At 31.0% G+C, this 17,306-nt stretch overlaps 1 protein-coding gene across 1 annotated transcript; it reads right to left on the reverse strand.

Annotated features, from left to right (window-relative positions):
- Positions 1-1,401: 1,401 nt before the first annotated feature.
- LOC143079496 (uncharacterized) lies at positions 1,402-16,559 on the reverse strand. Its single transcript, XM_076254859.1, has 4 exons — positions 16,508-16,559; positions 14,866-14,943; positions 3,773-3,944; positions 1,402-1,986 (listed from the first exon to the last, which is right to left on the reverse strand). The coding sequence occupies exons 2-4, from the start codon at positions 14,930-14,932 to the stop codon at positions 1,860-1,862; spliced, it is 366 nt and encodes a 121-aa protein (XP_076110974.1). The 5' UTR covers positions 14,933-14,943; positions 16,508-16,559; the 3' UTR covers positions 1,402-1,859.
- Positions 16,560-17,306: the final 747 nt, after the last annotated feature.

The raw sequence follows: 17,306 nt of genomic DNA on the forward strand, positions 1-17,306 counted from the left end.
GATATTGATTCTTTTTTATTTTGAAAAATTTGAAAAAAAAAGGTTTTAAGGGCTGTGCTTTTCGACAGGAAAAACAATAAATTCTTTATTTTAAGGAAGGTAACCCATTTAACATACAAATAAACCTCACACAATGTTTAACAATATAGTCAATTTACAGTGGAATTGATTCAGCGGTTAAGGATGCTACACATTCTTTGGATAATGAAGTTTCTAAATTCTCAAATCATTTGAAAAGAGTATATTTACAGAAACAAATAAGAGTACACAAGACACAACATAGAAAACTAAAGACCAAACATCACGAACCTCACCAAAAACTGAGGGTAAAATAAGCAGAAATCGTCTCAGATTCTTTACTTTTAACTTTAGTAATTCGTTTTTCGTGATGTTTTGTTCACAGCTAATAACGTTTAGTTCATTTTATCTTGAAAACTTATAATGACAGGTAGACTCTTAAATTGTATGTTGGTGGTGAAAACCACAGGGTAGGGATATACTTCTAGTGCATTGATGCCACTGACTAGCATTGTATGTGAAAAGGGAGACGAGTGCGTCAGTATCTCCTGTAATTACATAACCTCTACTCTACCAAGACCCCATTGATACCGCCTCGAGGTATCCCACGGATACTGGTCTCACTCGATGCCAGGCCAAACTGATGGAGATTGGGGAGTAACAAGAACCCAATAGATGCAGTGTTTAGGCCCACCGGCGAGTGGATATACCCTAGAGTACTCATCAACATTGTCCCAGCCATGAGCAAATAGTTGGTTAGATTGGGATTGATAGCCCAGACAGGCAATCCATTGAGGAGAGTCAACACTGATACTAATCCGGGTAGATCTTTGCTCGTCAGTCTTGGTCATCATTCGATCTATGGAACTACAAATCCACTGGCCCTTTAGGTTAGGGAGTTGAGCACAAGATTAACTATCTCGTCTCATCAAAAAAAATCTACTTACGGAAAACAGACCAGTAAACATAATTTGAGGCCTTATATGCTGACAGGCACAAAAAGGATGAGTGAGACTCTTAAATAAGCAAAAATGATCAGCAAGACAAGATCCACAAATGACTTAAATGTGTTGAAATCATTCGTAGAACATTCATAAGAGTGTTTATCCTTAAACGGCGATCTTTATCCTTTTATTTTGTGTTTTTGACAAAAACTAAATATGGAGAGAAATTAACACAGGAAAAAGAATAAGCAATTCAGCATCAACAAAAATAAGTTTTCTGTCATGAATTCTATACATTCTACACGTCCGAAATGTCATAGATGGATCATTGTTGAAGATGCACAAAGACTTACATGTAGGTGAGCGATGAATGCGTTTCAGAGTCTTGAGCTTTGTTTACTATCAATAATAGAGAACATCATGAATCAAAATGCATCACTTTAAGGTAGTTATATTATCTTTAAAAGTCAATTTTCGAAATAACAACAAAATTGATTCCATGAAATCTGTACCTAGTTTTGAATCTGAATCTTTCTTGATCTAAATCTATGAGTTATGTTGTTACAATCAATGCAAACATATGTTTTATTTACTACAAAATAGTTATGTTGTGATATAAGCTTACAAGTAGAAAGCAATGAATTGGCAAAGGAGTACACACCAGAGAATATATAGGACCCTAATGAGTATCTTATACATAAAAGGTTACACGTATTACTAGCAGAAAGATTTAAAACATTTTTCTGATATTGTTTTGATAAATTTGTTATCAAATTCATATTATCATTAAAACGTTTGGATGGTTAGATTGGTAAGGTGAATACATATAGTTTAAACCGAAAGACATGAAACCTAAACACCGATGACTCATGTAGCAGATCTTAGAGATTGATTCAATTATGCCACAGAGAATGCAAGTTTGTTTTCAACAATTTCAAGTCTTCTCTTTTCAATGGTCAATCTCTCTATCTCAATGTTCAAACGATGGCCCTCTATTTCGGTAAGTTTCCGTTGCAGTAATAGCCTGAAAGACAAAACAAAAACATTTAAACAATATTTACAATTAAGAATGGTTGTTACAGTCAATAATGCACAGTGGTTCAAAATACAATATTGATAATGTTTAACAAATTATAGGTGGAGTATATGTGCATAAAATTGAGAATGGAAATGGGGAATGTGTCAAAGAGACAACAACCCGACCATAGAACAGACAACAACAGAAGGTTACCAATAGGTCTTCAATGCAGCGATAAATTCCCACACCCTGGGACCCTAAACAAATATATATACTAGGTCAGTGATAATGAATGCTGTATGCATTAGAAAAATCCGATTGTGAGGAGTTAATGAATTTTTATATGGTTCCAGAAATTCAAAAACCATTTCAAATCTTCAATTTGGGCTAGTAAATGAATTAGATAGAAAAAATATTTTACATATTCTTTTTCTAATTCACTTAGTTAGTATAACAGACAAGGCTTGCGTCATGAACCTGTATAATCTTATATCTGCTTTTATTTTTCGTCAATAAACGAAGTTGAAAAGAGCTCCTCACAGAATCGATTTGAAAAGTGTTGCTGTTTTTTTTTTAATTTGTATAAGTTTGTCCTCATTGGCAATTTATAAACACAAATTTTATCAACATTATAACTTATATCAAACCATACGAATTTGTCACCCTCTGTAATTATTAAAAAAATAGTTATTTTAATGGTAAACATCAAAGAAAGTTTTCGAATTTATTAAACAATAATACTGTGAATTCATTAATATGAGTTGGTTGCAAAATATCGTTGGTTTCGTGAAACATTCAAGTTTTCCTCAATCCAAGAGAATTGATATTCAATATTGTCTTATATATTGTCTATTAATGTCTCGTCAGTTATGCTCGAGGCCAAAATATTAGAAAATCCAAAGCTTAATTAACCCTTACCATGCAGTGACCGTCATATGACGGGCGTACCGCGACCCCCGTTATTTGACTCCAATGGCGTTCCATACTTTTAAAAGTCCACCTTATGATACTCATTTTAAAAGTTATGCATGTCAGTCAACCTGAGGCTAACCATATTAACGCTTCTCATGTATAAGTTGCATTTTGAGCACAAATACGGACTTGGAAAAATGAAATCGGCTGAAACTCGGTTTTCTGGAGGGCTGGGCTTCACATCTGTGTCTTACGAAGGAAGTTCAGAGGCATGAAACTTGCAAACCCACGGCCATATAACTACTGACCGTTATTATGATTGAAATTTGCATAGGAAACATCTACTTCCGGTTTCGGGTCCATTTGAAGTAAAAAAAATAACTGTTGGGGTCAATTTGTTAACTAGGGTCCACTCTACATGCAAGCTACAGCTGGATATCTTTATCAGCATCCCGTGGTCTTCTGGGTCAAGAGAATGGACGACAAATCGTCAAAATTGACGCTTTTGCAACTGATGACCAACTTTGGGGCAAATTTTACTTGCTGAAAACAATCCAGCATGATAAGGGTTATTAAAAGAGCTATAAACCAAAAAGAACCAAAAAGTATAGCCAAAGCAAGGCCAGGCAAGGTATCAGAGCTTTGTTTGATGGAGATAATTTTGAACTATTTGAAATATTTTGTAACAACAAATTCTAATAACACAATATCCGTATTTTCATGTCAGTACTAGCTACTGGAAGGGTGATATCATCGGGGACTGTCATGATCATTATAATATATAACAAATACATTAAATAAAGCATACTTTTTTTCAAAACAGTGATGCATCTGGTACATTAACTGGTTAAGTAATCTTCTTTATTATATGTATACATACATTTCGTTTTTGTTCTTCATTTTCTTCTTAATCACAACAGCTAGGAAAATGAATATAATAACTAGCAACAAGACACTAACAGCAACAGATATCAAAGGAACAGTTATATTATGCGATTTTACTCTAGCATACTCAGATCCAGATACATGTCCCAATCCATCTGTTTGTTCATCTGTGAAAAGTTGTTAACATAATGTTAAGATGAATTTTAAGCACTTTCAAATGTAAAAATAATAGTTGTATGTGATTACACGTTTCATCAACTAGGTCGTGACACTAGAGAGAATTTTGGACTAGCATGGCGGTGTTGAATGAATCATTTGTTTGCATTTATACAAAGACATCCAAACCTTTTGGAAAGACTACCATGAAGTGAAGTATGCGCAAGATTCATTAATTGGAAGGCGGTATACAGATGTTTGTTTGAGATTAAAAGTCTAAGGATGGTGGGCAATAGCTAACTTTTTCCAAACAAATTCGAAAATAAGCAAGACAGCAACAGAATGATCTGCTTGAAATGTAGTTAACTTTTATCTATAGCAACAGAACATCATTCTAAACGAGCTAAAAGAGATTGAGCTAACGTTGTATGGTATGTCATATAATTGGATTGCTGATACCGGCATCATCAATCATGCGACATGAAATGTGTTCTCTCAGTGCGTCACCGGAATTTACGTGACTAGAAGTCATTACTTCTACTGCGGGACTGCAAGTCACATTATAGGAAAGACTCACAGAAGAAAATCACCATTCAGAATAGCTATTTTTTAAAAAAATTTCCCAATATGGACGGTCAATTTTTCTAATTTAATATAAAGAGCCAGGGCCATTTTCCCCGGAGTTCTTTTCATTCGATTAGAAAGATAAATCATGTTTTAAATGGCCCGACAAATGCTTATCATACTACATGCAAATACGTCACATCATCTATTTTTTTACCTTGAACAGGTATTCATACAAAACTCAAGGCCATGACTATTGTTTTTTTTATATTGAGTTTGTTTAATTGTTAACACTCTATATGCAAATAAGGTACCATACCACGTAACTTGTCAAGAAGCAAACTAATATCAGACATACGGAAATGGGATGCTGTTCTGTACATATGTATACTTTTCCTTGTCTTTAAGGTTTTATCGTCTATGAGATAAAATAAAGTAAGATATATTAAACCGGACAACTGACATCTTACATCAGTTGTTCATAGAATACCTTGTGTTACAAACACACGTAATATAGCATTTTCTGACATTTTAACAAAAAGGTCCTCGTTGTGATAAAGATGCAACAGCTTCTTGATGTTTTACCTACAATCACGATATGTTGTGTAATTGATTTGTTCTGTGGTGTTGTTTCATTTTCTGATGGCTTCGGTACGGTGCAGGGACGGTGGTGAAAATGTCAGCAATAGTATCTACACAGTTGGCGAACTGGCGACAAAATTGCTGTTGACTGCATTTGTTACATATAAGACCATGTTCTTTAAAGTTTCGAAAAATTGTTTGTGTTGTTCTGAATTTTTTCTACAATGGCCTTTTTGTAGTTGTGTGTATATTACAGACGCAACATTTGGGCTTCATTGCTATATAATCAATTCTTGTGTAATTGGTTATGTACATGTACAGGCATCTACTTCAGTTTGACGGCAATTGATCCTTTCATATATGTAATAAATGTAAACACATGAATAGAAAGTAAGTCAAGAGTATGTATAGTCATAGGAATGTACACAATAAGCGATACATTATTTTTTTCTTTAATGAAATGAAATATAGTAAAAAAAGATCCATATATATAATGACTCTATAAATTATCTACAAACATCCGAAAAAATATGATAGAAACATCGATTTAATATTTCAACAGAAAAAAAAATGTAAAACATCTTTGCGAGATTTGAACCCTTTCTTCACAACAGTCTTTCATTTGCAGTTCTATATGCTGTTTTAAAAAAAAATCTTTATTCAATTATACAACATTTATATACAATAAAATATATATTACATATTACACAACAATATCACAAGATAATTTTTTTAGTATAATGACATATATAATCAACACAATAATCAGAAATTTTAAATGTTATGAAGCCTACAGTTTCTTGTCTCAGAAGATTATTTTTTAAAAAATGTTTCTCAAAAACATTTTTCATTCATCTTGCATCACACAAATAGTCATACAGGTAATTTACATAATGTTTTAAAGTGTATTTGAATAGTCTTAAAAGATCAACATTACTGTTTAAATTTTTAAGTAGATTCCTACATCTAAAGATACAATATCTCGCTAAAGATAACATGCAGTTGAAAAAACTTACACTAACGCGTTTGATAGATGCAAACATAAATACCTCTCCATACACTAAATTATCAATTTTGTCAGAATTAACATTATCAAATAAAACTGAGAACTTTTGTTGCATAAACAGATGAAATTCTACTAATTCAGAACATAATAAAAATAAATTAGTAATATTTTCTATTTCCTTTTCACATACATCACATACTTTGTAATTTATAAGTCTCATAGTCATAAGTTTAGAATTAGTGAACATACAATAATGTGCTATTTTGAAATCTAGATCCATCAATATAGATGGTTTCCAATAAAAATTAACTTTTTCCATACTTTACAAAAATCATTCTCTTCAATCTCAAATACTTCCGACCACTTTTTGAAGCAAATATAATAAATACAATTATTTTGTCGAACACATAAAAAACTCCTTTGAATATTTTTATGAATAATTTCTGTCCATTCTTCAGGCAATACAACCTTTAAAAAAATTATATTTTTTTACAAAATTGTTGATATTACAATTATTAGTAACATTTTGTATCATCTTAACTATAGCTATTTCTGGTAAAAAAAAAATCCTCTATAACTTCATTACCTATATCTTTTACTTGAATAATTCCAGCATTTGTAAAATCATACCACAGAACAGTTTTTTCATTGAACAACACATTTGGATTACAAAATAAGGGTTGATCGTATACACTTGCAGTGCTAAGATCAAATTCAATATCATCTCTTAAGAGATCAAAAGCTTTCAACATTTCTTTGTAAACAATAGGAATACACTCCAAGTTTTCTGGTAAAGACATGAATAATATTTCTTCTGATAAGTTCATATTGAAAATTTTTGAAATAAAATATTTAAATAGCACTTTATAATTCCTGTCTAAATACCTTGCCAAAATTTTAATATAAATGCTAAATGCATACATCTTTAATTCAATATCAGGTAATGTAAACCTCCAATACACTTATGGTCAATGATGGTGTTAAATTTTACCAAGTGTGCACCATTATTCCACACAAAACTAACACATGTAGTTTTAATATCTTGTAAAACATGATCTGGCATCGATGTGACAAACAAAGAATACCATAGTCTTGACATGAATAATGAAGACATAACATTCACTCTTCCCTGTATAGTCATTTGCCTCTGCATCCGCATAATTAATGAGGACTTAATTTTACTAACTTTGCCACTCCAATTTAAATGATCACAAACAGTTTTGTCTTTGCAAACATACACTCCTCAAAATAAAATATACTTTTCACAAACTTTCAAATTGTATTTGTTTTTTTTTCTTCATTATCAGTTATTCCACCTTTCTCAATTGGCAATATCTCTGATTTTTGCCTATTTATTCTGGCGCCTGAACTGGCTTCATAATTTCAAAGCTTTAAAAAATTTATCAATAGAACTTTTATCAGACACAGTTAAAGTAGGGCCATATGTGTGCTGAAAAATAAGAGCTTCATCAGTCGTATTTGGAATTTTTATACCAGATATATTCACCTTTTTTCTAATGTTACATTGTAAAATTTCAGCTGCTAAAACATAAAGAAGGACAACCTTGTCTTTTTCCATTTTCAGTAGAAAAATAAGGTGTCAAAAATCCATTGCATTTTACATTAGCTATTAATTCTTGTATAGAAAATTTCTATTCACTTGATAAATACATCACCAAACCCAAATTGCTTTAATGTTTTAAAAATAAAGTTATGACTTTCTCTGTCAAAAGCTTTCTCTTGGTCAATTTTAACAATATAGCCTTCAAGTTCTTCATTTTCAAATAAAGTAATAATATCTCTCACATTAGCAATATTTAGGTCTTTCCACTTTTCTGTGGAAAGACCTATTGTTTTTCTTCTGATTATTTTTTTTTTTTTTTTTTTTTTCTTCCGCCAAATTTTGTTCTTGCGATAAACATTTGTTTCGCAATATGTCGCTTAGATATTTGGTATATGATATCGAACAGTTTATGCGCTTTTGAAATTTACCCTGCGTAACCGAATACTTTTCTTTGTAGGAGTTATCTCCCCAAACACTGTTTTCCTTGTTAGCGCATCTCCTTCGCAACCGTAAAAGATTACGACAAATTTATTTTATAAAATTGCTCGTTATATCCTTCGCATGATTTGTCCAATTTCGACCGAAGCAATATGAACGCTCCATATGAGAGTTATTTCCCTTTTTGTATTTGAAATTTTGAAATGTATTTTAAACTGGAACACCATAAGTGATAGAGACCTAGGATCTTTTGATTTGAGGTCCTTGGTCCAAAAAAATGAAAATTAGGTCAAGGTCAAAGGTCAAGGTCATATTCTAATTTTTGAATTTGTCTTATTTTCACTCATTTTCATTAACCTTATAAGATATCGACAAATTATTTTTACTAAATTGTTAGTTGCGACATGTCGTAACATAATAATTTTGGATGAAAGGGTGCGTAGACAATAAATGGGAGTTTTAGACCTATCATATCTAAAATTATGCGTTAAGTGATATAACTTATTTACCATACATATTAGAGACCTAGGGTCTTTTGATTTGAGATCCTCAGTTTGTGACCTTGAAATTGAGGTCAAGGTCAAAGGTCAAGGTCATATTCTAAATTTTTGATTTTGGCTTATTTTCACTCATTTTCATTAACCTTATAAGATATCGACAAATTATTTTTACTAAATTGTTAGTTGCAACATGTCGTAACATAATTATTTTGGTTGAAAGGGTGCGTAGACAATAAATATGAGTTTTAGCCCCTATCATATCTAAAATTATGCGTAAAGTGATAAAACTTATTTACCATACAAATTAGAGACCTAGGGTCTTTTGATTTGAGATCCTCAGTTTGTGACCTTGAAATTGAGGTCAAGGTCAAAGGTCAAGGTCATATTCTAAATTTTTGGTTTTGGCTTATTTTCACTCATTTTCATTAACCTTATAAGATATCGACAAATAATTTTTACTAAATTGTTAGTTGCAACATGTCGTAACTTAATAATTTTGGTTGAAAGGGTGCGTAGTCAATAAACGTGAGTTTTAGCCCCTATCATATCTAAAATTATGCGTAAAGTCATATAACTTATTTACCATACATATTAGAGACCTAGGGTCTTTTGATTTGAGATCCTCAGTTTGTGACCTTGAAATTGAGGTCAAGGTCATAGGTAAATTTGACGTTCTAGATTATGACCTTTGCTTGAAATTCATATCTATACATCATAAAGCCATAGGAATTGACATTTTAGACTGATTTTTAATATTTTAATATCAAAATAGATATTTACTGGTGGAAAGACCTTCAATTGTTCTCTGAACAATTGGTTTTTAATATTACTTATATCTCTACCAATAATACAGCAGGTTTGGTTTTCTGATGTAATAGTTGGATATACCTTTTTAAATCTATTTGCCATTATTCTGGCCAATATTTTATAGTCTCAACTTGTAACATAGATATTGGTCTATAATATTTTCATAATTCTTCTGTCACCTTTTTTCTTATAAATTAAGCTTAAAGTTCCTGCTCTCATAGACCTTGACAAAATATTTTCATCATAAATACTATTATAAACATGACATAATATCTTTCTCAAATAATCATACAATTTACAGTAAAATTCTGTCGTAAGCCCATCTGTACTAGGACTTTTTGTTTTTTTAGTAATTTCATCATATATTATTTCTGCATCATACATGTCTTTATCATTTATTTTTACAGCAATGGAACAAATGAATTCTTCCATTTTCACATGATCTACTTTAACACAAGAATATAATTTTTTATAAAAAGCATAATCGATATCTACATGTAGTTTACCATCAGTATCACTAATGAAATTACCTTTGTCATTTATAAGCTCTTTTAAAGCATTATTTTCTTGTTTGTATTTTTCTACATTTACAAAACAAATAGTGTTCTTTTAGAACCCATATTGCTTTGGATCGTAAAATCGCTCCTTTTCATTTTTCTAACTCATAATTTTTTTAACTCAAGCTTCAAGTTTTCTAATTTTGTTACATCTATAGCAATACCATCTGCTTGCATGGCACATATCTTTTGGATTTTATTTTGCGTTTGCCAAATTCACTGAAAAAACTTGTGAGAACTTTTTGATTCTAAACTTAAGATTATCCCACCATAAAAGTGGTTCAACAGTATACAATGAACTTTGTACAGCTTCATTAATTATATACCCTACTTTTTGAACATATTCATCATTATGTAGTACAATGTTATTTAAAACCAATAGTCCGGGCCCTTTTTCAACAGAACAGAAATTGAAAATTTTTAAGTATGGTCACCAAAACTAGTTTCGTTATAAGACACAGTTTGTACATTAGATGACAACATTCGACTAATAAGAAAATAGTCAATACGACTTTGTTGTAGCATGCCATTTGTAATTCTTTCCAAGAAATTATCTTTTTATTTGCATTTCTATTTCTCCATACATCGTATACATTACATGAATGAATAATTTCACATAGCTCTTTATAAGCTTGATCACAAATATGTTTTGATAAACCACCTTTATCTATACTACTTAAAGGGTTTTTTAAAATCACCTCCAACAATGAGATTTTCTAAACTTGATATGTATTCTCTAATAAACATATTTTCTAAACTTGATATATATTATCTAATAAACATAGAAAAATCTTTTCTTTCTGAATAATTATTTGGAGCATATAAAGAAACTAAATTACAACTTTTCCTTGATAATCATATGCATATTTAACATGTATAAAGCGACATTTGTCATCTTTAAAAACTAATTTAGAATTTTCTTTATAATTATAACTAATCTTAATAGCTACACCTTATCGACAATTTTTACCATTACTTTCCTAAATCACATCTTCATACATTTGTCTAATTCCATTGACATAGTCATCATCCAAAAATGTTTCCTGTAACAGGGAAAAGCTTATATGCCTATCGTATAATACAGATACATAATTCTGAAAATTATCTACACTTTGCAGACCATTACAATTATCTGTACATACTAATACCATTTCTAAAAGTAAGGTATGTAATATAAATTTAAACATAGCCATCATTTCAAGTATCTGATGCCTTTTTACCAGTATTTTGTTTCCAATCTAATTTTGACTTTACCCTTTCATTCCTTCTTGCTTTTTTTCTAACTCTTCTAAATTGCTTGGCAGTCAAAGCCTTTGTGTTTTTCGAAACCACCTTGGCCTCATTATTCTTATCAATACCTCCTCCGTCTGAGCGTTCATCTTCATCACAGACAGAGGAGTCATCATTATGTACCCCGGCTGTGATCTCATCACAACCCGTGGAAAAATCACCACAAGTGTCACTTTCCTCCCGTATCCATTTTTTCACCAGAAGGAGAGGCGTCTCTCCTCACCTTTTTATTATCAATATGCTCATCTCTCCCTGTGTCATTTACTTCACACGAAGAGATGACGTCATTTATCCAAGTCTGACAAACAACCTCAACATTATCATCATTACAATTATCATCAGAAATTACAATTTTCCCTTTTCGTCTGTCTATATTTTCAATGTTATGATTTTCAATAACAACATTCAAAGATACATCATGTTTACATAATTCATTTTGTTCATTCATAGGTTCATATATATTTTCGACAATTACATCATTTTCATATGCTACTGCTGTGTCTTCGTTTTCATCAGAGTCTATACAGTAACAAACAGTTTGTTTAAACTTTTGAAATACACACGCACAAGGAGCATGTTTACAATCTGAACATGGACATACACATGGATCATTATTACAATGATAACAAACAATACTACATAGACATGGAAGTTTTTCACATTTTCCACAAGGGCAAGTGCATTCAGCTTTACCACAGCTGGTGCACTCACCAATACATGTCAGATGCCCACAGTATGCACAATCATTCTCATGACCTTGATTATTTTTATCTTGGATGTTTTTGGGTCTCCCAAAACCTTGTCTATCATCTTTGTCAAAGAACTTCTTAGCTCCAACGGGTACCTCATCCTTATTTCCACTATCAGAATTACCATTTACTTCAACTGCGTCACATACAAACTCTAAAGGCAGAATTGTGCAGCCATCACATTTTTTAGGTCTTCATTTCCGAAGTGAGTGTCCATGATTACCACAACCAACGCAGACATAATGCGGACAGTCACGTTGAATATGATCTGGCGATAGGCAAAATGAACAGTCCTTACTCTGATTATTATGAACAACACAATAGGGTTTTATTTTTGTACCAATCGCAAATCCCATTGTCCATGGTAAGGCAAAAAATCCAGTTGGGAATTTACACTTAACGAACCTTATTCCATCTGCTACTTGCGTTCCCGGTATAGCACGGCGATAGATAGGAGATTTAATGAGTATTACCGTTAATCATCTTCAATAAACGAAGGTAATCTCATGAGTGAAATAACGGTTGTATCAGAAAAATATAAGACTACAGTTGTAGTCACATCTATTGATCTCTATTCCATTTAATAAGTTCACGGCATCCTCTTTCGAATCAAAGGTACCATTATAGGACAATGCATCATTTTGAACAACTGCCAAACTTGTATTCAGAGATGTATGCCCTACGTATGGAGCCCCGGCGATGCTTGCATGGTTTTTTGTTATTAAGGAGCTATATAGGTACAATTTAGCGATGTTCCACTTTTTTCATAAAAAAGTTGTTTTTTATGAATTAAATCAATTTCATTTTTCGGGAAAAAAAGTTTGTTTTTTTTGGTTTGAAATGTCTTTCTCGGGGAATTCCCTGTTTTTTTTTTCACCAAAAAATACCCTAAATTATATTGGACTTATATCCTTTTTGGAGGGTTAAATTAACTATTTATCACACATGTCATGATATATGAAAATCGAGATATTTTTTTTTTATAGCAAAATTTTATTCTTTCAGCACTTTTTGAAATTGGACCTTCTGTAAAAAATAAATATTCAGGGAAATAGGCCCTACCTCAGATATTTAAACAAATAAGTCATAAAAACGATCAATGATTGCACCTCATGTTCGTAGTTTTTCTACCAATTGGAACCATTGTGGAGCCCAGTTTACGTATCTTTGAAACCGAGTAAATGGCAACACAGCTTATGTGATATTCAGTATACCAGTATAGTGTAAAGTGTACATATACTTTATTATGTTTAATCTAGTAGTTTATTTAAAAATGTATGAACATGTTGTTTCATCCCTATTTTCAATTTCCCTTTATTCTAGTGTTATTTTGCTGTGTTATTGGCCAAAATCAGTAGCAGTATTGCATTTTCAATATAATTTTGATAAAACGATTCAATAAATAAATCTCAGAGAACTTTTGATACTTATATATATTCTTGTTTTATTTTGAACGTAAATGGGCACAGTGAAATCAATTGGGTCGACTGTTTCGGTTAATTTTAAAACAAGTTAACAACAAAGACTTTTTCGAAGACTGGTTTGCCGTAATTGATTGCGGAGTCCTACCATGAATGCTATAAGTATAGATTATTATATGGCATTTTTCACATCAGACCCTTTATCTGCCCTTTATAGGTCATGATATCAGTCCAAGAGCTGCAGGCTCGAGGGCTGATATCATGAACGAGGGCTGATAAAGGGTCTGATATGAAAAATGACATGTTATGAGCTTTTTATCATATACTTCAGCAGAAGAAATACAGACAAGAACTATTAAAATTTTGTCTTTCTATGAACTTTAAGATAATAACTTACAACAAACCAAATGCAAATTTCTTAACTTAATTGTTTTTATTGATATTACAAGCATTTTATTTATCTTGTCACAACAATTATCATGTTCTTATTTTTATCAATTTATTATCACCTTTCATGTGATGGTTGCACCAGAAAAAATGTACATATTAGTTTTTCCTTTATAATTGTCATGTACAATTTCTGGCATTTTATTTATGCCTGAAGTTGTTGGGGCTGGAACCTGTCTAGAGTTGGACTCAAAACATGTTTAATCTCAATTCATTGTTGCTCCGCAACCAATTTGTGAAAGTCTTAAATCACTTGCGGTTTTCCGCACTATGTTGTCGTTTTTCAAAGACTCTACAAACGCAGACGTGTCGTCTATCATGTTTACAAACACATTTCCGGAAATGCTCGAAGTTGCATGCGATAAACGTCACGGATGTTAACGGAATGGCATGTGTTAACATTCCGGAAGCAGTCACTAAAGGCTCGTTTATCAGCCCGCTGAGAAAATTCTTAGTCTGGTTAATAAACATAGTTATCCATTCATAGCCTTTTACTATTTTGAAATGTTATTGGACGGTAAAATTTAAGTAATATTTTAAACAAATATATGATTAACTAAAACTATGTACTGTGAAGATTCATTTTAAAAGAGAATAAAAATGTATCAAATCATATAAAATACAAATACACTAAATGATTATCTACATAAATGTTTCGTCAGCTAGAGATATTTAAATGATCAGTTGGTTTGCAATTTGAAACGTTTTTGTGGTAAGTTTTATGACTTTATCTCTATCGAAAAAAAAGTTAAATCCCAAAAATACTGAACTCCTAGAAAAATTCAAAACGGAAAGTCCCCAATCAAATGACAAAATCAAAATCAAATGGTAAAACACATCAAACGAATGGACAACAACTGTTATATTCCTGACTTGGTACAGACATTTTCAAATGTAGAAAATGGTTGATTGAACCTGGTTTTATAGCGAACGTTTTATGTTAATTATACTTAAATAATGCTTCAATCAAAGCTGTTTCTTCTATTTTTATGCAAATATTAAATTACCTTGACAAACGGCTACGTGGAAAGTCACCAGTAAAGCGATCATTCGTAAAGGAAAACGTTTATTCATGTCTATTTTATCTATATGAAAAAAATAGATATAACATAAATATTTTATTACTCTGCTGATTGGTAATAATGATTTTTTTTAAATATTTTAAAAAATAAATAATGATAACACTCATACATGTAGTTATTATCATAGTATTATACAAAATATCTAAAAAGATTCTTTGCATTTATGAACATGCATGTTACATCTAAACCACATTCCACAAGTATGACTGTCATGACGAAACTACAAATAAATCAGACTGAATATAAAGAAATAAAACGCTATCTTACAAACGTCAATATTTAAAATCAACAAAATATCAGTCAATGGTAGTAGTAAATCGATAAATTTTAAAATCCATCCGAAATCTATGTCCATAATCGAGATAAAGGTGTAAAAGACATCTTACGGATTATTTTTTTGTTGTAGGTTATTTTCTTGCCTAGCTACTATGGATTACTAGATCTTTATGTTTATGATGTTTTATACAAATGTAAAAGATCACTCAAAAGATAGTATTTTCAAATATTTAAAAACATAAAATGATACAAGCTTATCATAAATTTTAGCTAAAACAACGAATTAAAAGACCACATATGATTTTGAAAACAGGATTACAATGTGGTGATTGTTATAGTTTTGAGAGCTTTTTGGAAAATACTTCTGCTTAAGAAAACAGATCATTTAGAAGTTGTATGAAATTTTCTCATAAAATTTTATTGCAATAGATTATGTGCTTTTTTGTTGAAAGGTCTACAAAGTTTTCTGTCTTTATACATCATTGACTATTAAATATTCAGATGTGAGCGTTCCTCAAAAAGGAAGAGAAAATTAATCTAGAAAAGCGTTTTGGACACATGACATTTATAACGTGTTGTTGTTATTATTTTTACTTCTTCTGTCATATTTTCACATAGATTCGCATTATACGATGACCAACATGCATTTCTGTACAGAGAACATGATATTTTTGATAAACCTTCCAATTTGGGAGTATTTAATAGAGGAGCATTAATTTCGAAAATAGTATTTTGTTTTCTTTTTCTTTGAATTTGAACAACAACGTTTTGATTAAATCATATCTTGTTTGTTACAATCTGTATTACTTCAAGAGAAAGAGTTAACACTATTCATATGAACACAAATACAAATGATTATATATTTGATGGACAACACAAGTATTATATCCCAGAGTATTTGGTTAAATTAATACAATTTTTCCTACTTGTTTTTTATTTTGAATCCCAATCATAATACTAACAATTGACTTTGATTCAGAACTCTCCTACCAACTAATAAGATGTTAAGGTGTGTCTCAGCCTTTAGTTTTCTGTGTTGTATTTAGTGTACTGATGTTTTTTTTGGTTGTCCTGTTTTCTTTTACCATGTAGTTGGTAGTTTACTCTTGACTCATGAGTTAAACTGCTATTTTCTATCTTTCGCCTCTTTTAAGTATAATAACTTTTAGCGGTCTAATATCAACCGTATTGTGAATAGCTAGTTTACGCCATAGCAATGGTTCTTAATGACTACACACAGCTTAATGATGCAAACGACAGCCGTGTTTTTAACCTTATTATCAAAACTCACATGTTATATAATTTTGGTCAGCTCTCTATCCTACTTTCTCCTTTCCGAGTTAGATAATAGGTAATAATGATTAACAGGAAGAAGTTAGTACACGTAGATAACATGAACTCAGTATTGAAAATTTAAAACGGTTATTTATTGTATTTACCTGTACATGTTTTATTGGTATTTGTTTTTGATAAAACATTGAATTACAACTGATGCAATTGAAAAATGTCAGATCAAACTAAATAAATAAATTTCCTTGATCCTGCCATTTTAAATAATAATATTTAAATGTAATATATATCTATCTGCCTCATATATTTTCCATTTTGAGAGAGTAAAAGGGTAAAAATAAAATTCATGACAAAATAAGAATATGTCAAATGTCTTTCATTCATTTAATGTGTTTTATGAATGGAATTACAACCGTAATAACAAACGACAAATTTTACCTATGAAAAATGGTGTTGTATAAAATTTAAGTTTACTTTTGTGTTAAATTATGTTAATTTGACTTCAAACTATTTAGTAAACCCTATACCTAACTTTGGTTATCCGATTGATGTGACTTTCGAAGATATACTGAAACTATAAAACCAATGTTTTTCTTTTTAAATTGTTGTGTTACCTTAAAGTACTCTCTTTTTGTTACATTAATACGATTAGGTAAGAAAGTGAACTTGAAAAAAGTATACAGATATATCCGAATAATCCTCAAAGCTCTTTCTGAAAAACAGACTTATATTTGTTTTTCCTATATTCAAGTATTATCGAATAAAATGCGACATTTATATCAACAACGAAACATTATCGG

This window comes from Mytilus galloprovincialis, chromosome 6 (assembly GCF_965363235.1).
Source record: "Mytilus galloprovincialis chromosome 6, xbMytGall1.hap1.1, whole genome shotgun sequence".
Classification (NCBI taxonomy): Eukaryota; Metazoa; Mollusca; class Bivalvia; order Mytilida; family Mytilidae; genus Mytilus; species Mytilus galloprovincialis.

Excerpts from the sequence above, each read along its gene's own strand:
- LOC143079496 (XM_076254859.1), bottom strand. The coding sequence starts at position 14,932 with ATGAATAAACGTTTTCCTTTACGAATGATCGCTTTACTGGTGACTTTC. Across the intron at positions 3,945-14,865 it reads CCACGTAGCCGTTTGTCAAG|ATGAACAAACAGATGGATTG; the intron begins GTAATTTAATAT and ends AACTTTTCACAG. Across the intron at positions 1,987-3,772 it reads ATGAAGAACAAAAACGAAAT|GCTATTACTGCAACGGAAAC; the intron begins GTATGTATACAT and ends TTTGTCTTTCAG.